Below are 14,806 nucleotides of genomic sequence, written 5' to 3'. Positions count from 1 at the left end.
AAATTAATAAATAAAATCATACACAATTTATATACAATGAAAAATATAGATTATTTGCTTCATAATTAAATTTTACTCAATTTGATACAATCATTATAAAGTAAATAAAAATATGTGATGTATTCTTCGACCAACTCTTATTATACTATTATATTGATGCATATTATCTATAATATTATTGGTTTATCCAAGTTCTAGAAGTAACAATCTTTGTTTAAATACTTTATAAATCGACCTATAAAATTGAATTAAGAACATAAAGAAGGCTCATCTTGTATTTTTTTCTTAGTTAAATAAAATAAATTTCGTAATTAAATTAATGTAGCTGATTAATTAAAGCTTTTTGTATTTGACAAATTACTATTACTATTATTATTATTACATTTATCATTATAATATTTATTTATTTATTATGATCTTTATTATTATTATTATTTACTTCACAAATAAGTAAAAGTATATACTATAATAATAATAATAATAATAATTATTATTATTATTTACTTCATAGTTAAATAAATGTATATTATTATATTAATATATTATTATTACCCGCTTCATGGTTAAATAATGCATATATTTACATTAATTTATTCGTATTTTTAAAAAATATAAGAGAAACTCAAATATGAAAAACGAACGTACTCTCCATAAGAGCTTTCGGAATGTTTCTGATTTATAGAAGTAAATAAACAACCCCTTTATTTTTGGGATAATTTTTTGTTCTCATTGGGCAAGTCTCTTTTGAATTTTTCAATAAAATGGGGGCAGCCATTGGAAATATAAAAGAAATTACGGGCACATTTGCAAAGATCATCAATTTTCGAGTCAACTCAACTTAATTTTGTGCAATACTTGCAAGTGTTGACAAATATGTTAATATGTGAGAATATATATATATATATATATGTGAAAGTCAATGAAAAAATTATTACGTAAAAATAGAAAAAGAATTTATTATTAAAAAATTAATTATAAAAATGTAGATGTAAAAAATATAAAAAATAATAATTGTGTTGTTAAATTTGTAAATAAAAAAGAGGGAGTTAAATTGTGTTGATTAAGATATTTTACTCAAAAAGACTAAGCCTAAGTAATCTGCGGCTCGACTTGACACACAGGGGTCATTATAGATAGATGAAATAGAAGGCAAGAGCTTAACCCCCTCGGAAGGGTTTTAGAATATAGAATAGAAATCCGTTCACCGCTTCAGGCTGCTCTTCGCGATCGTCAATGGCGTCTCTCATCTCCAGGAACGCGAGGAGTCTCCGGCTTCTGCACCGGTGTCTCCGTCCTCCGGCCAGATCGGTCTCTCCCTTGGCGCCGCTGCCGGAGCGGTCCCTCTCGCCACTTCACTCGGTGCGTATCTCTCGTCACACACCTTGAACGCACCGCGAATTCCATTTCTCTCTTTCGGAGGTGAGAAATTGTTGAAATCAGGCGGCGCTCGCTTGTGAAAGTCCTTTCGGTTTCCGTTTCGAAACTAAATCTTCCATGTCCTGGAAAAAAGAAATTGTAGAAGAATGGGATGACTCTCTGTTACTAGATTGATCAATCATCTCCTTTCAAGCACGAAACAATGCTCAATCATAAACTTTTTTCCTTCAGCTCACGCCTCTTGGACTTGGAGTCCAGACCTTGGAGTTTCACCAAAGGTGTCTCTACCTGAGTACCAGCACTGCTGCAGGTAACAGTGCGGCAAATGCAGAAGCAAAAACCGACGCAGAGGCTGAATCGGCTGGACAAGGGAAGTCGGAAGGGTCCAATCAAGGGGCTGCGGCGAAGTTAGAAGCAAAAACGGATGCAGAGGCTAAATCCGCCGGAGAAGGGAAGTCGGAAGGGTCTGATCAAGGCACCTATGGAAAACCTGTTCGTGGAGGGGTACTGCCCTGCCCGTTTTCAAAGTTTCCACTTTTCTTTAATTGATGTATCTGGATGCTACTGGGCTACTCTATGAGGAAATCAAATGGTCAGGGTGTAATGAAAGAGAGGAAACAATTTTAAGGAATGGTAATTGAGAATACCAACTACGAATGATTAGCAAGAATCTATAATATGGCTGTACTATAGAACAGAAAAAGATTGTTCTGTTCCTCTTCTGTGGATCCTGCCTTGCGGTTGCAGTAATAGCTTTGTGAAACTGAGCACAACCTTTCCTCACTTTTCTTGGCAGCCTGTGTCGTGGCTGAGTTTTCTCTTCCTGGTTGCCACTGGAGCTGGATTGGTATACTATTACGACAAAGAAAAGAAGCAACGCATTGAAGGTATTCTACTATGGTGAGTGATATATGTGTGTGGTTTTGAAATTTGACTTGCAAAAATGTTGTTGGAAAACTAATTTCCCCACCTTAACTTTTTATACTGCAGAAAGGTCACCTTGAGAGTTCTAATCTGATATGGCCAATCACATTGATGTATATCTGTATTTGTTCTCATATGTGCTGGGAACTTTGTTTGGATGTTTGCTTGTGATGTTTATATGACGGACTGTCATAAACCTTAAAGTGAATTTTCACGGTGCATGACTTATTGTTTGGTTGTCATGGTTTCTGGTCCAACTTGTGTAATCTTCAATTCAACTATGAGCTGAGTATGCTGCTCATGATTGCTGATTGATGTGTATCGTATAGCATCCTCTTTGTCAACTGCCATTGTAGTATGTGGAGTGCAATGATAAGTTAAAGCTACATGTTTCTTTTTTGGTGAATGATAAACCTAACTTTATCACCTGCTTGTTATGTTTCTATCTCCCAGATTTTACCTGAAATAATATCCATTCGTTTTTTTTCCTCTTAGTTTGAATTGCTATACTAATTAAGCCATGCTACTCATCCTCGTTACAACTTTGTAGCTTCACAGACCTGTCTGGTTCAATTCCCATGTTTTTGCTTTGTTTTGCTGTTATATACTGATATAAGGTTCAACGTTGTAGAAATAAGTAACAAATCACAAGCGGTAAAGGAGGGCCCTTCTGCTGGAAAAGCTGCTATTGGTGGTCCTTTTAGTCTTGTCAACGATGAAGGCAAGCGTGTAACTGAGCGGAGTCTTCTTGGAAAGTGGACATTGATTTATTTCGGCTTCACTCATTGCCCTGATATCTGCCCGGATGAGCTACAGAAGTTAGCTGCTGCAGTTGATAAAATTAGTGAGCTCTTCCCTTTCTTTCTCATCTTAAAGTGGATGTGTTATGGAGTGGAAATATTACCTCCTTGTACTTGCTTTCAGGGGAATGCAGTTTAACATAATTGACTTCTATATTTGATGTTGGGTCGAATATAAAATGAGGTAGTTGCTTGATTTGCTAGCATCTGAAATTGAACAAAACTGGGATAACAACTGAGGTGTTTTTCCCCCCCTGTAGGAGAAGGCGTTCTTTTACTCCATCTTATTGACTGATGCTATCATGCCCGTTTTTAGAAGATGTAGATGTAGATTAGAAGTAAAAAAGTAGGGAGCCACTTGTTTACAGTGCACTTCTGATCTCTTCTTCCTTTCATTATGCAGAGGAAAAAGCTGGGATCGAGATTGTGCCTGTCTTCATTTCTGTTGACCCCGAAAGAGATACTGTGGAGCAAGTACATGAATATGTCAAAGGTTCCTAAGTCATCCAAACTTTGAAATATACTTTGGTTGTAGATGAACAGAGTATGACTCAGGGGAATATCAATATAATCCTTAAATTAATTGTTGCAACTACAGAGTTCCATCCAAAGTTAATTGGGTTGACCGGTACCCCTGACGAGATAAAAAAGGTTGCTCGGGCATATCGAGTCTATTACATGAAGACTGCTGAGGAGGACTCTGATTATCTTGTTGATCATTCCATAGTCATGTACGTGTTTACTACTTATTTTGCCCAATTTTATGTATATATGTTCGTATTCACTTTTGTTGATCACTTGATATTCCTTTATCTTAAAATCTAGAACCTCTTATTCTTCAGTTTGAATTTCGAACAATTGATGAAAGAGCTTAACCTAATCACCGTCATCAAATAATGTGCAGGTATTTGATGGATCCCAACATGGGCTTTGTGAAATTCTTTGGGAAGAATAACGACGTTGATACCCTGACTGATGGCATAATTAACGAGATAAAGCGTAACAAATCCTTCACATCAGCTGGAGCTTGAAGCCTCTTGTTTTGTTTCGTATGTCCGAGTCTGCCTGAACTTTGCTTGCCTTTCAGGCATAAATTTTTTCCATTTGAACTCCTAGGCATCTCATTGGCTTCAAGTTCGACAGAGCTATTACAAGCAATTTAGAACTTGAAATCTTCTGTTTCCTTCAATGTTTGCCGGAAGGGAGTCGGTGTACTTGAGGACAAGAGATGATCTTGAACTTTTGGTATTCTCTTTCTACAATTTGTTCTAATATTTAATAAGAGCCGAAGTCCCCGAGCCTTTTACCTGAACTTAGGTAGAAAAGTTATGTTCACTGAGTTGTTCCTTCTTGGTATCGAACAACTCCGAGGCTTGCTGTAATGTGACTTATTATTGTTTGGAGATCAGGCGCGAATTCATCGATGTTGTTCCTGTGATCGTGATTGGACATGGAATTGAGGTGTTATTCCTGTGATCGTGATTGGACATCGAATTTGTTCCTCTTAACTACTGACTTCTATCTCTTTCAATTGGAGGAAGCCCCTATGGTCTCTGATCCAAACCGTCAAGATGCCCCGGGATTATTGGAGCGCGGGGCTGCTCCGGGACTGTTCTGCATTTGACTGTCCCGGGATTTAACATCGAATCCATAAGTTTTTTGCTGGGTAAATCAAGAAGTAAATGAGCAGAGAAATCTGCCATGGAGTCTTTTTGGACGTTAAGGAGAAAAACTGGCCAAACTAGTAAATGAAAAATGAAACTTAAAAACGGCTCTAAGAAAGAGCAGCAGAAACAGAAAGCGAGAAAGCAAAACCCTAATCACGCAAATGCTCTCTCTCTCTCTCTCTCTATAAAACGACGCCGATCCTCTGCTCCCAACCGCACCCGCAAACCCTAACGCCACCTTAAACCACCCTAGCTCCTCTCCCCGCCCAACACTCTCGCTTCTTCCACCGTCACCATCCTCCATCTTCATCCGTTCAGGTATCATTTCTCTGCTCTGCAGCTCCATCCCTGATTCATTCTCACTTCTCCGCCGAATGGCAGCAGTAATCTAATTCTGGTGCTCATTTGTCTCGTGCAGCTTTGATTGCGACTGTGGAGAGCTTGTAAACGATGTCGGACGAGGAAAGGGAGGAGAACGAGTTGGATCTCACTTCCTCCGAGGTCGTCACCAAGTACAAGAGCGCCTCGGAGATTGTTAACAGTTTAGTCTCTCCCGCCTTCTTTCTCATGGCTTTCGATCTCATTGTACCGCTGCAACCTTGTTGAGCTTTTGCCTGTTTGGTATCATTTGCAGAGGCTTTGCAGCTGGTTATCTCAGAATGCAAGCCGAAAGCTAAGATTGTCGACATCTGCGAGAAAGGGGATTCCTTCATTAGAGAGTGAGTTCACTGATTCTGCCCTGAATTTGATTGTCTCTGCTATTGCTTCATGTGCGAGGGCGTCAATGGATGGTTCTGGACTTGCAGGCAAACAGGGAATATGTACAAGAATGTAAAGAGGAAGATTGAGAGAGGGGTTGCCTTCCCCACCTGCATTTCCGTCAACAACACTATCTGCCATTTCTCCCCGCTAGCAAGCGATGAGACGGTCTTGGAAGAAGGTGATATCTTAAAAATGTAAGGTCGCCTTTTGAATCTCATTGTAGTTTAGTCCGTTTTGACAATCTCATATCTTGATTCTGATGATGTTATGCCATCATATGCAGAGACATGGGTTGCCATATAGATGGGTTCATTGCAGTTGTTGCTCACACCCATGTCCTTCAACAAGGTCCAATTACAGGCAAAGCAGCCGATGTTATTGCTGCGGCCAACACTGCAGCTGAGGTGGCTCTGAGGCTTGTAAGACCTGGAAAAAAGGTAAATTCGTGTTTTCTTTCTACATACGGAAACATACCGTTCTGTTTGAAGTGGATTGTATTACTTTGCTCCCTAAATGATGAAATTTTATGAAAGCTATGGATTGAAAATCCATATGAAGCTTATGTCATAGTTACTCTGATAGGGAATTACGTGCTCCATTCGGAGCTTGATTCAAGCTTTGTGGTGCTCTCTATATTTTTCTCTTCAAATTGTCTTTGCTTAAAATTATTCAGTGGTTGAAGCAATTTTCTAGGAATATGCTATTAGAATGGCATTACTAATATATGAAAGCTGGCAACTTTGCCGAGGTAATTGATTATTTGTCAATTTCCTCCTTTCCCTGTTGCCAAAATTGCATTTTGCCTTTGCTGGGGGTCTTAAATTGACATTTCTTATCTGGACATGTTCATGCCCCGTGTAGGCCAGATTTTTTTATCAACTATATTGAGCACCTGATAATATTTTAATGATTTAATTTGTAAATTTTAATTTTTAACATAAATATGAGGGTAAAGTTTCTATATATTGGCAAAAGAGACCTTCAAATTCTTCCACTCACTCCTAGGCTTCAAAAAATATCATAGAAAAAGATTTTCATAATTAACTGTGGAATTTCAGTTTTTTTAAGGTTAATATTAATATTGGAAATCTGGCAACTTTGCCGAGGTAATTGATCATTTGTCAATTTCCTCCTTTCCCTGTTGCCCATATTAAGTTTGGCAATTTTTGGGGGCATTTGGATTGATTTCAATTTCCTCCTTTGGTTATTTTGGCCATTGCCAGAAATAAAAATAAAATTTGGCGATTTGCGTCCCTAAATGATGAATTATTTCAGAAAGCTATGGATTGATATCTCATATCCAGATGAGGCTTTTTGTCATAGTTACTCTGATAGGGCACAATGAAATTTTGTATTTGCCAGCTACGTTTACATTTTTCCTTCTCTTAAGTGGCTGCTATATAAAGACTTTCATGATTGCTTTTGATTCTAGTTGCTGTCTATGGTTTTGTTAATTCTTGTTAAGCTGTACTAAGGAGGTGGTTGTCGATTGCCCGCTTAGTTAGCTGTGGTCATGATTTTGTCTTCTGTACCTAAGCTTGCTAAGCTAAAGCAGATGCATGATGTTTGTTATCTGATTGAAACTTTTTATTGCTTTTGGATCTCTTATCCACTCAATCCCTTTATTTCAGAACAAAGATGTAACAGAAGCAATTCAGAAGGTTGCGGCTGCATATGATTGCAAAATCGTGGAAGGCGTGCTAAGTCACCAGCTGAAGCAGTTTGTGATAGATGGGAACAAGGTGATTTTAAGTGTCTCAAATCCAGAGACAAGAGTCGATGAGGCTGAATTCGAGGAGAATGAGGTTTATGCCGTTGACATTGTCACAAGCACTGGAGAGGGAAAGGTGATTCTCAACTTAGATACAAATCGAAAAGGATGTCTTTTTCCAATGCTATTGAATGTTTTCTCACCTTGCTTGTTTCTTGGACTGATTGAATTGTATTATTCTTTTCTGGTGCAGCCTAAGTTGTTAGATGAGAAACAAACAACTGTATATAAGAGAGCAGTGGACAGGAACTATCACTTGAAAATGAAGGCATCTAGGTTTATTTTCAGCGAAATAAGCCAGAACTTCCCGATCATGCCATTTTCTGCAAGGTTTGTGATAGAAGATTCTTTATATCACAGTTTATTATTTTTTATGTTTTAACTTCATTTTCTCTATGGAAGAATTTGGAAAAAATGTTTGCGTGCTAGTTGTTAGGAGAATTTCTGTTAGTAAATGCATTATAGAATTCTGCTTACAAGATAATCTCTTTCAACAACTACTGTTGAATGAGGTGATTCCACTCATTTGTGAGACAATTTCCTGTCAGTTGCTTTTGTCTGGTTGTCAGTAATCGGAGCCCTCTTTGTATGGTTGTGGTTTTTTAATTTTGTTTTTTTCTCCACAGGGCTCTAGAAGAGAAAAGAGCTCGACTAGGATTGGTGGAATGTGTGAATCACGATCTTCTGCAGCCATACCCAGTCCTCCATGAAAAGCCTGGTAGAATTCTAACACCTGATCGCATAATTTTAATACTTAAAGAAGGTGGCTCTCTCATCTGTGTTTTGCTTTTCCTCCCTCTTTGGCTTTACAGGCGACTTTGTTGCTCATATCAAGTTCACAGTCCTGCTAATGCCGAATGGTTCGGACCGAATAACATCCCACCCCTTGCAGGAGCTACAGCCCACAAAAACGGTGGATGACCCCGAGATCAAGGCATGGTTGGCTTTGGGCACTAAGACCAAGAAGAAGGGTGGAGGCAAAAAGAAAAAAGGTAAGCAATAATGAGATGCCAATTTAACAGAGTTGAACTAGACATGGCAAGAGGCTAAGTGCCATCCAAGTTGGATGCAGTTAGTCGGCTGTGGCTCAGTTCGAGCACCACCCAGGTGGCCAAGTAGCAGACTGAAGCCCGGGTCATGCCCATTGCTCACCTGTGCTGGTTTTCGTGATGGTTCTGTCCTTATTTTTTTTTATGTTTAAGGTCTCTCCGGAGACATCAAATGCATTCCCTGAATGTAACACGTCTGTTTTGGACAATTTGCAGGGAAGAAGGGCAACAAGACGGAAACTACGGAAGCGGAGCCAATGGATACATCAACAAAGGATGCTGAATCCCAAGAATGAACATCTCTTTTTCTTTTTTGTCACTTCACAGAATTCTTCCTTGTTTAACTCTCAATTTTGTTTCAACTCTAAGATTAAGATCTACTGTATCTGCTTGACTGTGAATTGATCTTAATATAGTGGTTTCAACATCAGTGATGCTCGAAGACAATGTTTGGTTTTGAGTTCTCATATGGGCTCGATCCCGTTTAGGTATCATATCTGTTCGAGATAGTGCAAATGATAAATACTCCTTTTAACCCAAATTTCATGTTCTTTTCGATATTGTGATAGTTAACAAAAATTTGAATGACTCGGTATGGGTTTGGGATCACAAATTTTCCAATGTCCATGACACGAAGTTGGTGACTCTAGTCCCTCCGGAATGAAGCTCGAGTCATCTTACCGGGTAATGTCCATCCTCCGAAGTGATTCCGAGCTTCAAAACTGACTGGTGGACTTTGATTCTCTCGACAAGTTCCCCAAGGTGGGCGTACATCATGTGCCACAGTTTGAGTTCAGCTGTCATTCCGACGTACCAAACGGACCGAGAGTGCGATTAAGCTGGACGCGACTGGATGCGAGGAGAGAGGAAGGGGAAGCATGACTGCATGCATGAAACACAAACAAACCCTAACCCGATTCAATACGGGAGGATCCGAACATTACATATCTGACCCGAACAAGCACTCGCTGATTTGTCCTGCCGCCACCTCACGCTTTCTCGCGCGCTCTCTCTGAACGTCTGTCCCATTTCTCTATGTATTCGATCAGCAGCAGCAGCAGCACTTATCATCTAAAGTTCTAAACCCTAGCACGCACTCCGCTGTCGTCTCCGGCGCCTTTTCCGATCACTTGCTTCGCATTTCCGTAAGTATCGTTGCTCTGCTCATCGGTCCTTCCCTCCCCGAGCTCACCGATTGGTTCGGGCTGCTCTGGACCGAGCTCTCTGATTGACGAGGACTGCTTTCCAGGGCCGCTGAACGATGTCCGACGAAGAGCGGGAGGAGAAGGAGTTGGATCTCACTTCCCCTGATGTCGTCACTAAGTACAAGAGCGCTGCTGAGATTCTCAACAGTCAGTACCCTCCCTCTCCCTCTCCCTCTCCCTCTCTCTCGCTCTCTTAATATATGTATGTATACGTAATATTGCTAATCGGAGAAGTTGCTTCTGCACAATCGTGGTGACTGGTGAGAGGCTAGCGGATTGGCTCTTGTACTATTGTACTTCGTTTTCTGGTTTGAGCGGAATTTCTCCTCTGTTATGTGCTTGGGCCATCCGAAATTACGAGTTCTAAAGGAGCATAATCTTTTTGCAGAGGCTCTGCAGCTAGTAGTTTCAGAATGCAAGCCGAAGGCAAAGATGGTCGACCTTTGCGAGAAGGGGGATTCTTTTATTAGGGAGTGAGTTTAAAAGTCCATACTGTGTGTGTGCATATGATGTTTGCCGTTCGGTTGCACTTTTGAGTGCTTGGTGGGGCATATGTTTATATGTTTATTTATGTATTTGATGATGTGAAGGTGCATTGCAGGCAAACAGGCAATACGTACAAGAATGTCAAGAGAAAGATTGAAAGAGGAGTTGCATTTCCTACTTGCATTTCGGTTAACAACACTGTCTGTCACTATTCTCCACTAGCTAGTGATGAGTCTGTTTTGAAAGAAGGTGATATCGTGAAGATGTAAGCTCTCCGGATTATCTGTTACTCAATTGGTCAGTCGGTTGAAATAGAATTGTTGGAAGACTTGTATGATCATCTTTTTTGCTTCTTCATACAGTGATATGGGTTGTCATATTGATGGGTTCATTGCTATTGTTGCACACACCCATGTTCTGCAAGAAGGTCCTGTCACTGGTAGAGCAGCAGATGTTATTGCTGCAGCAAATACTGCAGCTGAAGTTGCTTTGAGGCTCGTAAGACCTGGGAAGAAGGTAACTACATGTTTTTCGTCATAAATTTTTAGACTTGAAGGAAGTAGTCAGATCATGACACACTTACCATTAACTTGTCCAGCACTCTGTACACCTCTTGATACTTTATTTGCCATGATTTGGTTTTCTTAACTTGTCATATCACTCTTCTGTGGAGTTACTATAAGATGTCTTTGGATGTGATATAATTTTTTCATACTTCCCCAAAATGAGGAATCTCTTTAATTGGCTATGGACTAGCATCCAAATGAAGCTCGTCATAGTTACTCTGAGAGGAGATTCTGCTGTCCGTTGCAATTTATCAGACTTCTTGTTTTATCTGTTAGCGTTATTGTTTTCGTATACTTCCTACATGGTTTGGACGCATAACGAAGCCACTTCAAACTTTCACTGTTATCCAATATACTGTCTGGCTAATCATAGGTGCTTGGGATAGATTTATTTTGCTGTAGGATCCATGTTTTCTTTAACCAGATGACAGTGAATGAGGAAAGATACACTGTTGGTTGCTATGGATGACTGCCTATGCATCTGATGCTATGTTCAAGTTTCATCTTTTTGTGTTTGCTTTTTGCCGAGTCCTTTGAATTTTATCTTATATGTATATATATTTAAATTTCACATAATTGATTCTTTTGCTATTGCAGAATAAAGATGTAGCAGAAGCAATTCAGAAGGTGGCTGCTGCTTATGACTGCAAAATTGTTGAAGGCGTTCTGAGCCACCAGCTGAAGCAGTTTGTCATTGATGGCAACAAGGTCATCCTAAGTGTCTCCAACCCAGACACAAGAGTTGACGAAGCAGAGTTTGAGGAGAATGAGGTCTACGCAGTTGATATTGTTACAAGCACTGGAGAAGGAAAGGTAATTTTTCATCATACCAAAGAATAGGGTTCGGACACTTAGGTCTCCCTAATTTTTATATTTGCTTTATGTGATTACAGCCTAAGCTGTTGGATGAGAAGCAGACGACTATTTACAAGAGGGCTGTGGACAGGAACTATCACTTGAAAATGAAGGCATCTCGATTTATCTTCAGTGAGATTAGTCAGAAATTCCCTATCATGCCCTTTACGGCGAGGTTAGATATGTTCCGGTAACCATTTGTTGGGGCAAGTGTAGCATGTATAATTATTGACTATCAAATTTTCACTCTTCAGGGCTCTGGAAGAGAAGAGGGCAAGGCTTGGACTTGTTGAATGTGTGAATCACGATCTCTTGCAGCCATATCCCGTACTTCACGAGAAGCCTGGTGTGTTTTTAACCTAGATACTATCAAAGTAAATTTGCATTAGCATAATTCTTGGTGATAATGTTTGCTGACTTTGCCATCCAATTATGCAGGCGATCTGGTTGCCCATATCAAGTTCACAGTCTTGCTAATGCCGAATGGATCCGATAGGATCACATCCCATCCTCTGCAGGAGCTGCAGCCAACGAAGACAATCGATGACCCTGTGATCAAGGCCTGGTTGGCACTGGGCACAAAGACGAAGAAGAAGGGTGGAGGGAAAAAGAAGAAAGGTAAAAACTCGGAGATGGAATAAACATGGTCAAGCCATTACTTTCATCCAAGCTCTTCACATTTCATTTCATTCTTTTTTAAACAGGCAAGAAAGGCGAGAAGGCTGATTCTGCAGATGCAGAGCCCATGGATGCATCGACGAATGGCGCAGCTGCATCGGAAGAATGATCGCCCTCCTCTCTCTTTTCCCCTCTTCTCCAAATTTTGGTGCTTACCAGATCTGTATGTGGGTTGACTGTGAATCTTCCGTTTGGGATAGTGTTTAATTGATTATCCTGTGAGTTTCTGAGATTCTTAGTTTCACTCTCTGGGAAAGTCTCTTCAAATTATATGATAAGAGTTAAATTTCCGGGCTAGTCTTATTTCGAGTTATCGTGTGACCACGTTCCTCCATTGTCTGTCGTGCCTTTCTGGATTTTCCTTGTGTTGCGCATTATTCATTGAGTTAAATGCACTTTGCCTCCCGATCTATAAGGTGAAATTAGGTTTACCCCCCAATCTATGAATTTTGGCAGAGTGCCCCCTCACCTAATCCAAAAATAAGCAATGTGACTCCCGAATTAAATTCCGATCAGAATTCCGACCAAAAGAAGGCACATGCTAATCACATGTCAATTTAATGGGGCAAAATTATCACAGGGAATAATTAATTAAAAATTGAATTTTTGCAAAATTAGGCTATTTTGATCGTTCGTCTTTCCCGATGTTTGCAGAACAACACAAACACAGAGTAGGCGTTTGGAAATTCCAGAAAACCAGCAAATTGCACATAGACGATGAGGGATAATGATTATTTTGAGCTGCCCAGAACACTCACACACTAAATTGAACCAATTAGAACATCATATGCAACAATGGAAAATCAATGGCACTCAATAGCAAGGAATCGAAAAATCACTAGATGAAGAGGGCTAGATGATGGACAAGTAGAGAAGGCGGACGATGGTTAGAGAATGATGAACTGCGGCAGACGAGCAGAGAAGGCCGACGGTTGCCGGATTCAACTAGATTCGCAATGGTGCTGGCGGTCGGGGAAGAGCTATAGACATCGGGGAAGACGAACAATCAAAATAGCCTAATTTTGCAAAAATCCAATTTTTGATTAATTATTCCCTGTGATAATTTTGCCCCCATTAAATTGACATGTGATCAACATGTGCCTTCTTTTAACCGGAATTATGACCAAAATTTAATCTGGGAGTCACATTGCTTATTTTTAGATTAGGTGAAGGGGCACTCTGCCAAAATTCATAGGTTGGGGGGCAAACTTAATTTCACCTCATAGGTCAGGGGGCAAAGTGCATTTAACTCTTATTCATTATAGTTTACAGTAACAAACTAAAACTCGTCCATCAGTTTTACAGCATGGGTGCTGCCCTTTTTCAAGCTTTTTGCGTTTCTTTTGGCCTTTTTTATCTTTTGTTTATAATATATTTATTTTTGCTGTACATTATCCATTATTTGAAAAATTAGACAGACCGATTGATTGGTGTTTGAATTGAGTCAGTCTATTAAGGGATAAAATTCTTATTAACAAGTAAAATTATGGCAATCATGAATTTTTTGCATCTATAATATTCAAGTTCTCTTTTTTTTAATATATCTTTTACAATATATTTATTTTTTATGTACACCATCCACTATTTGGAAAATTCGATGGATCCCGATTAATTGACGTTTAAATCAGGTTAGTTCGCTAATGAAAAGTTCTTCGAATCGTTGGATTTTCTAAATTCACAAATCTTGTAAAACACTTATGCTGCGTTTGGTTTCATAGTAGGATTTTAAAATTAAATTTTGATTTTGAAAAAATGTGGTATAAATGGGACTTACCATTTGACTTTGTATGAATTAGTTTGTTTTGTTGTGAATAGAATTAAGTTAAAATTGTAATTCTAAAATTTTATCCACAAACCAAACAAGCCCTTAAAATTGGTCCATATGAAGAGGTGGCAAGTGGGGTGGTTTCTCACCCTCAGCCACCCATCCTTTAATTTTTATTGAATTTGAGTATCCATTTCTTTTTCGTTGAGATATTAAGGAATGAATCTGTCGAATCATAAATTTTATTCAATCACAGTACTCGCATCTGAGACTTTTATTAAGGAGAATAAACGCCGAATTACCTAAAATCAACCCTCTTTGATAATAGGTCTATTTCAGTTTAGCACCAATTAAATAGTCTCTTTTCATTCGCTACATAACAAATATTTTATCATGTCGATATTAGATTAACATATTGATAATGACTGATTCTTGTTTTTGTATTAAATGAATACCAAAAGAAAGTTCGACTACTTAAAATTAACGATCTATTGTATTGCAATCCTGTTATTCTAATTATAATTATTAAAAAATTTAAATTAAGATTATCGCAGGTAAACATTAGCTTTTACACCATATGAAACATCAATTAGTACAATTTTTGAAAAATTTGAATCATTTACTTACCATTTCATAGCTCATAATTTTTACATATATAGTTTCATCATTAGTTTAAGTCATACCATATACTAGTTATTACACAGATTATTCAGAGAAATCAAAAGATCGATGAAAAATTTTCTGACCCACGACATCGACCAAGTAGTGCACCTTAGTTCATAAAATAAAAGGCGGGATGAATTGGATCATGGGGGGGGGTTCGGGTGGTCCGGCGGAGGACTAAATAACATATCTGCCAAGATTTTGAGGACTAAACGGCAAGACAAAATCCAAGGCCACC

At 39.0% G+C, this 14,806-nt stretch overlaps 3 protein-coding genes across 3 annotated transcripts; all 3 read left to right on the top strand.

The window, feature by feature from the left end:
- Positions 1-1,117: 1,117 nt before the first annotated feature.
- On the top strand, positions 1,118-4,553 carry LOC116207530 (protein SCO1 homolog 1, mitochondrial). Its single transcript, XM_031540511.1, has 7 exons — positions 1,118-1,359; positions 1,609-1,881; positions 2,174-2,264; positions 2,933-3,145; positions 3,505-3,594; positions 3,700-3,832; positions 4,006-4,553. Exons 1-7 carry the CDS (start codon positions 1,234-1,236, stop codon positions 4,130-4,132), a joined length of 1,053 nt encoding a protein of 350 aa, XP_031396371.1. The 5' UTR covers positions 1,118-1,233; the 3' UTR covers positions 4,133-4,553.
- A 344-nt stretch (positions 4,554-4,897) lies between these two features.
- Positions 4,898-8,817, top strand: LOC116207529 (ERBB-3 BINDING PROTEIN 1). Its single transcript, XM_031540510.1, has 10 exons — positions 4,898-5,086; positions 5,187-5,309; positions 5,403-5,487; positions 5,575-5,724; positions 5,814-5,967; positions 7,162-7,377; positions 7,495-7,631; positions 7,928-8,019; positions 8,114-8,293; positions 8,567-8,817. The coding sequence occupies exons 2-10, from the start codon at positions 5,219-5,221 to the stop codon at positions 8,644-8,646; spliced, it is 1,185 nt and encodes a 394-aa protein (XP_031396370.1). The 5' UTR covers positions 4,898-5,086; positions 5,187-5,218; the 3' UTR covers positions 8,647-8,817.
- A 485-nt stretch (positions 8,818-9,302) lies between these two features.
- LOC116207528 (ERBB-3 BINDING PROTEIN 1-like) lies at positions 9,303-12,449 on the top strand. The gene is made up of 10 exons (XM_031540509.1): positions 9,303-9,495; positions 9,600-9,702; positions 9,944-10,028; positions 10,157-10,306; positions 10,404-10,557; positions 11,205-11,420; positions 11,501-11,637; positions 11,717-11,808; positions 11,901-12,080; positions 12,167-12,449. Exons 2-10 carry the CDS (start codon positions 9,612-9,614, stop codon positions 12,247-12,249), a joined length of 1,188 nt encoding a protein of 395 aa, XP_031396369.1. The 5' UTR covers positions 9,303-9,495; positions 9,600-9,611; the 3' UTR covers positions 12,250-12,449.
- Positions 12,450-14,806: the final 2,357 nt, after the last annotated feature.

This window comes from Punica granatum, chromosome 5, assembly GCF_007655135.1.
Source record: "Punica granatum isolate Tunisia-2019 chromosome 5, ASM765513v2, whole genome shotgun sequence".
In the NCBI taxonomy this organism is placed as follows: Eukaryota; Viridiplantae; Streptophyta; class Magnoliopsida; order Myrtales; family Lythraceae; genus Punica; species Punica granatum.
This window is presented reverse-complemented; position numbering and strand designations above follow the sequence as displayed.

Bases quoted from the DNA above. Each gene is read 5' to 3' on its own strand.
- LOC116207530 (XM_031540511.1), top strand. From the start codon at position 1,234: ATGGCGTCTCTCATCTCCAGGAACGCGAGGAGTCTCCGGCTTCTGCAC. The intron at 1,360-1,608 runs GTGCGTATCTCT...TTTTTCCTTCAG, and splicing joins CCCTCTCGCCACTTCACTCG to CTCACGCCTCTTGGACTTGG. The intron at 3,833-4,005 runs GTACGTGTTTAC...AATAATGTGCAG, and splicing joins GTTGATCATTCCATAGTCAT to GTATTTGATGGATCCCAACA.
- LOC116207529 (XM_031540510.1), top strand. From the start codon at position 5,219: ATGTCGGACGAGGAAAGGGAGGAGAACGAGTTGGATCTCACTTCCTCC. The intron at 7,378-7,494 runs GTGATTCTCAAC...TTTCTGGTGCAG, and splicing joins CAAGCACTGGAGAGGGAAAG to CCTAAGTTGTTAGATGAGAA. The intron at 8,294-8,566 runs GTAAGCAATAAT...GACAATTTGCAG, and splicing joins TGGAGGCAAAAAGAAAAAAG to GGAAGAAGGGCAACAAGACG.
- LOC116207528 (XM_031540509.1), top strand. From the start codon at position 9,612: ATGTCCGACGAAGAGCGGGAGGAGAAGGAGTTGGATCTCACTTCCCCT. The intron at 10,558-11,204 runs GTAACTACATGT...TTGCTATTGCAG, and splicing joins TCGTAAGACCTGGGAAGAAG to AATAAAGATGTAGCAGAAGC. The intron at 12,081-12,166 runs GTAAAAACTCGG...TTTTTTAAACAG, and splicing joins TGGAGGGAAAAAGAAGAAAG to GCAAGAAAGGCGAGAAGGCT.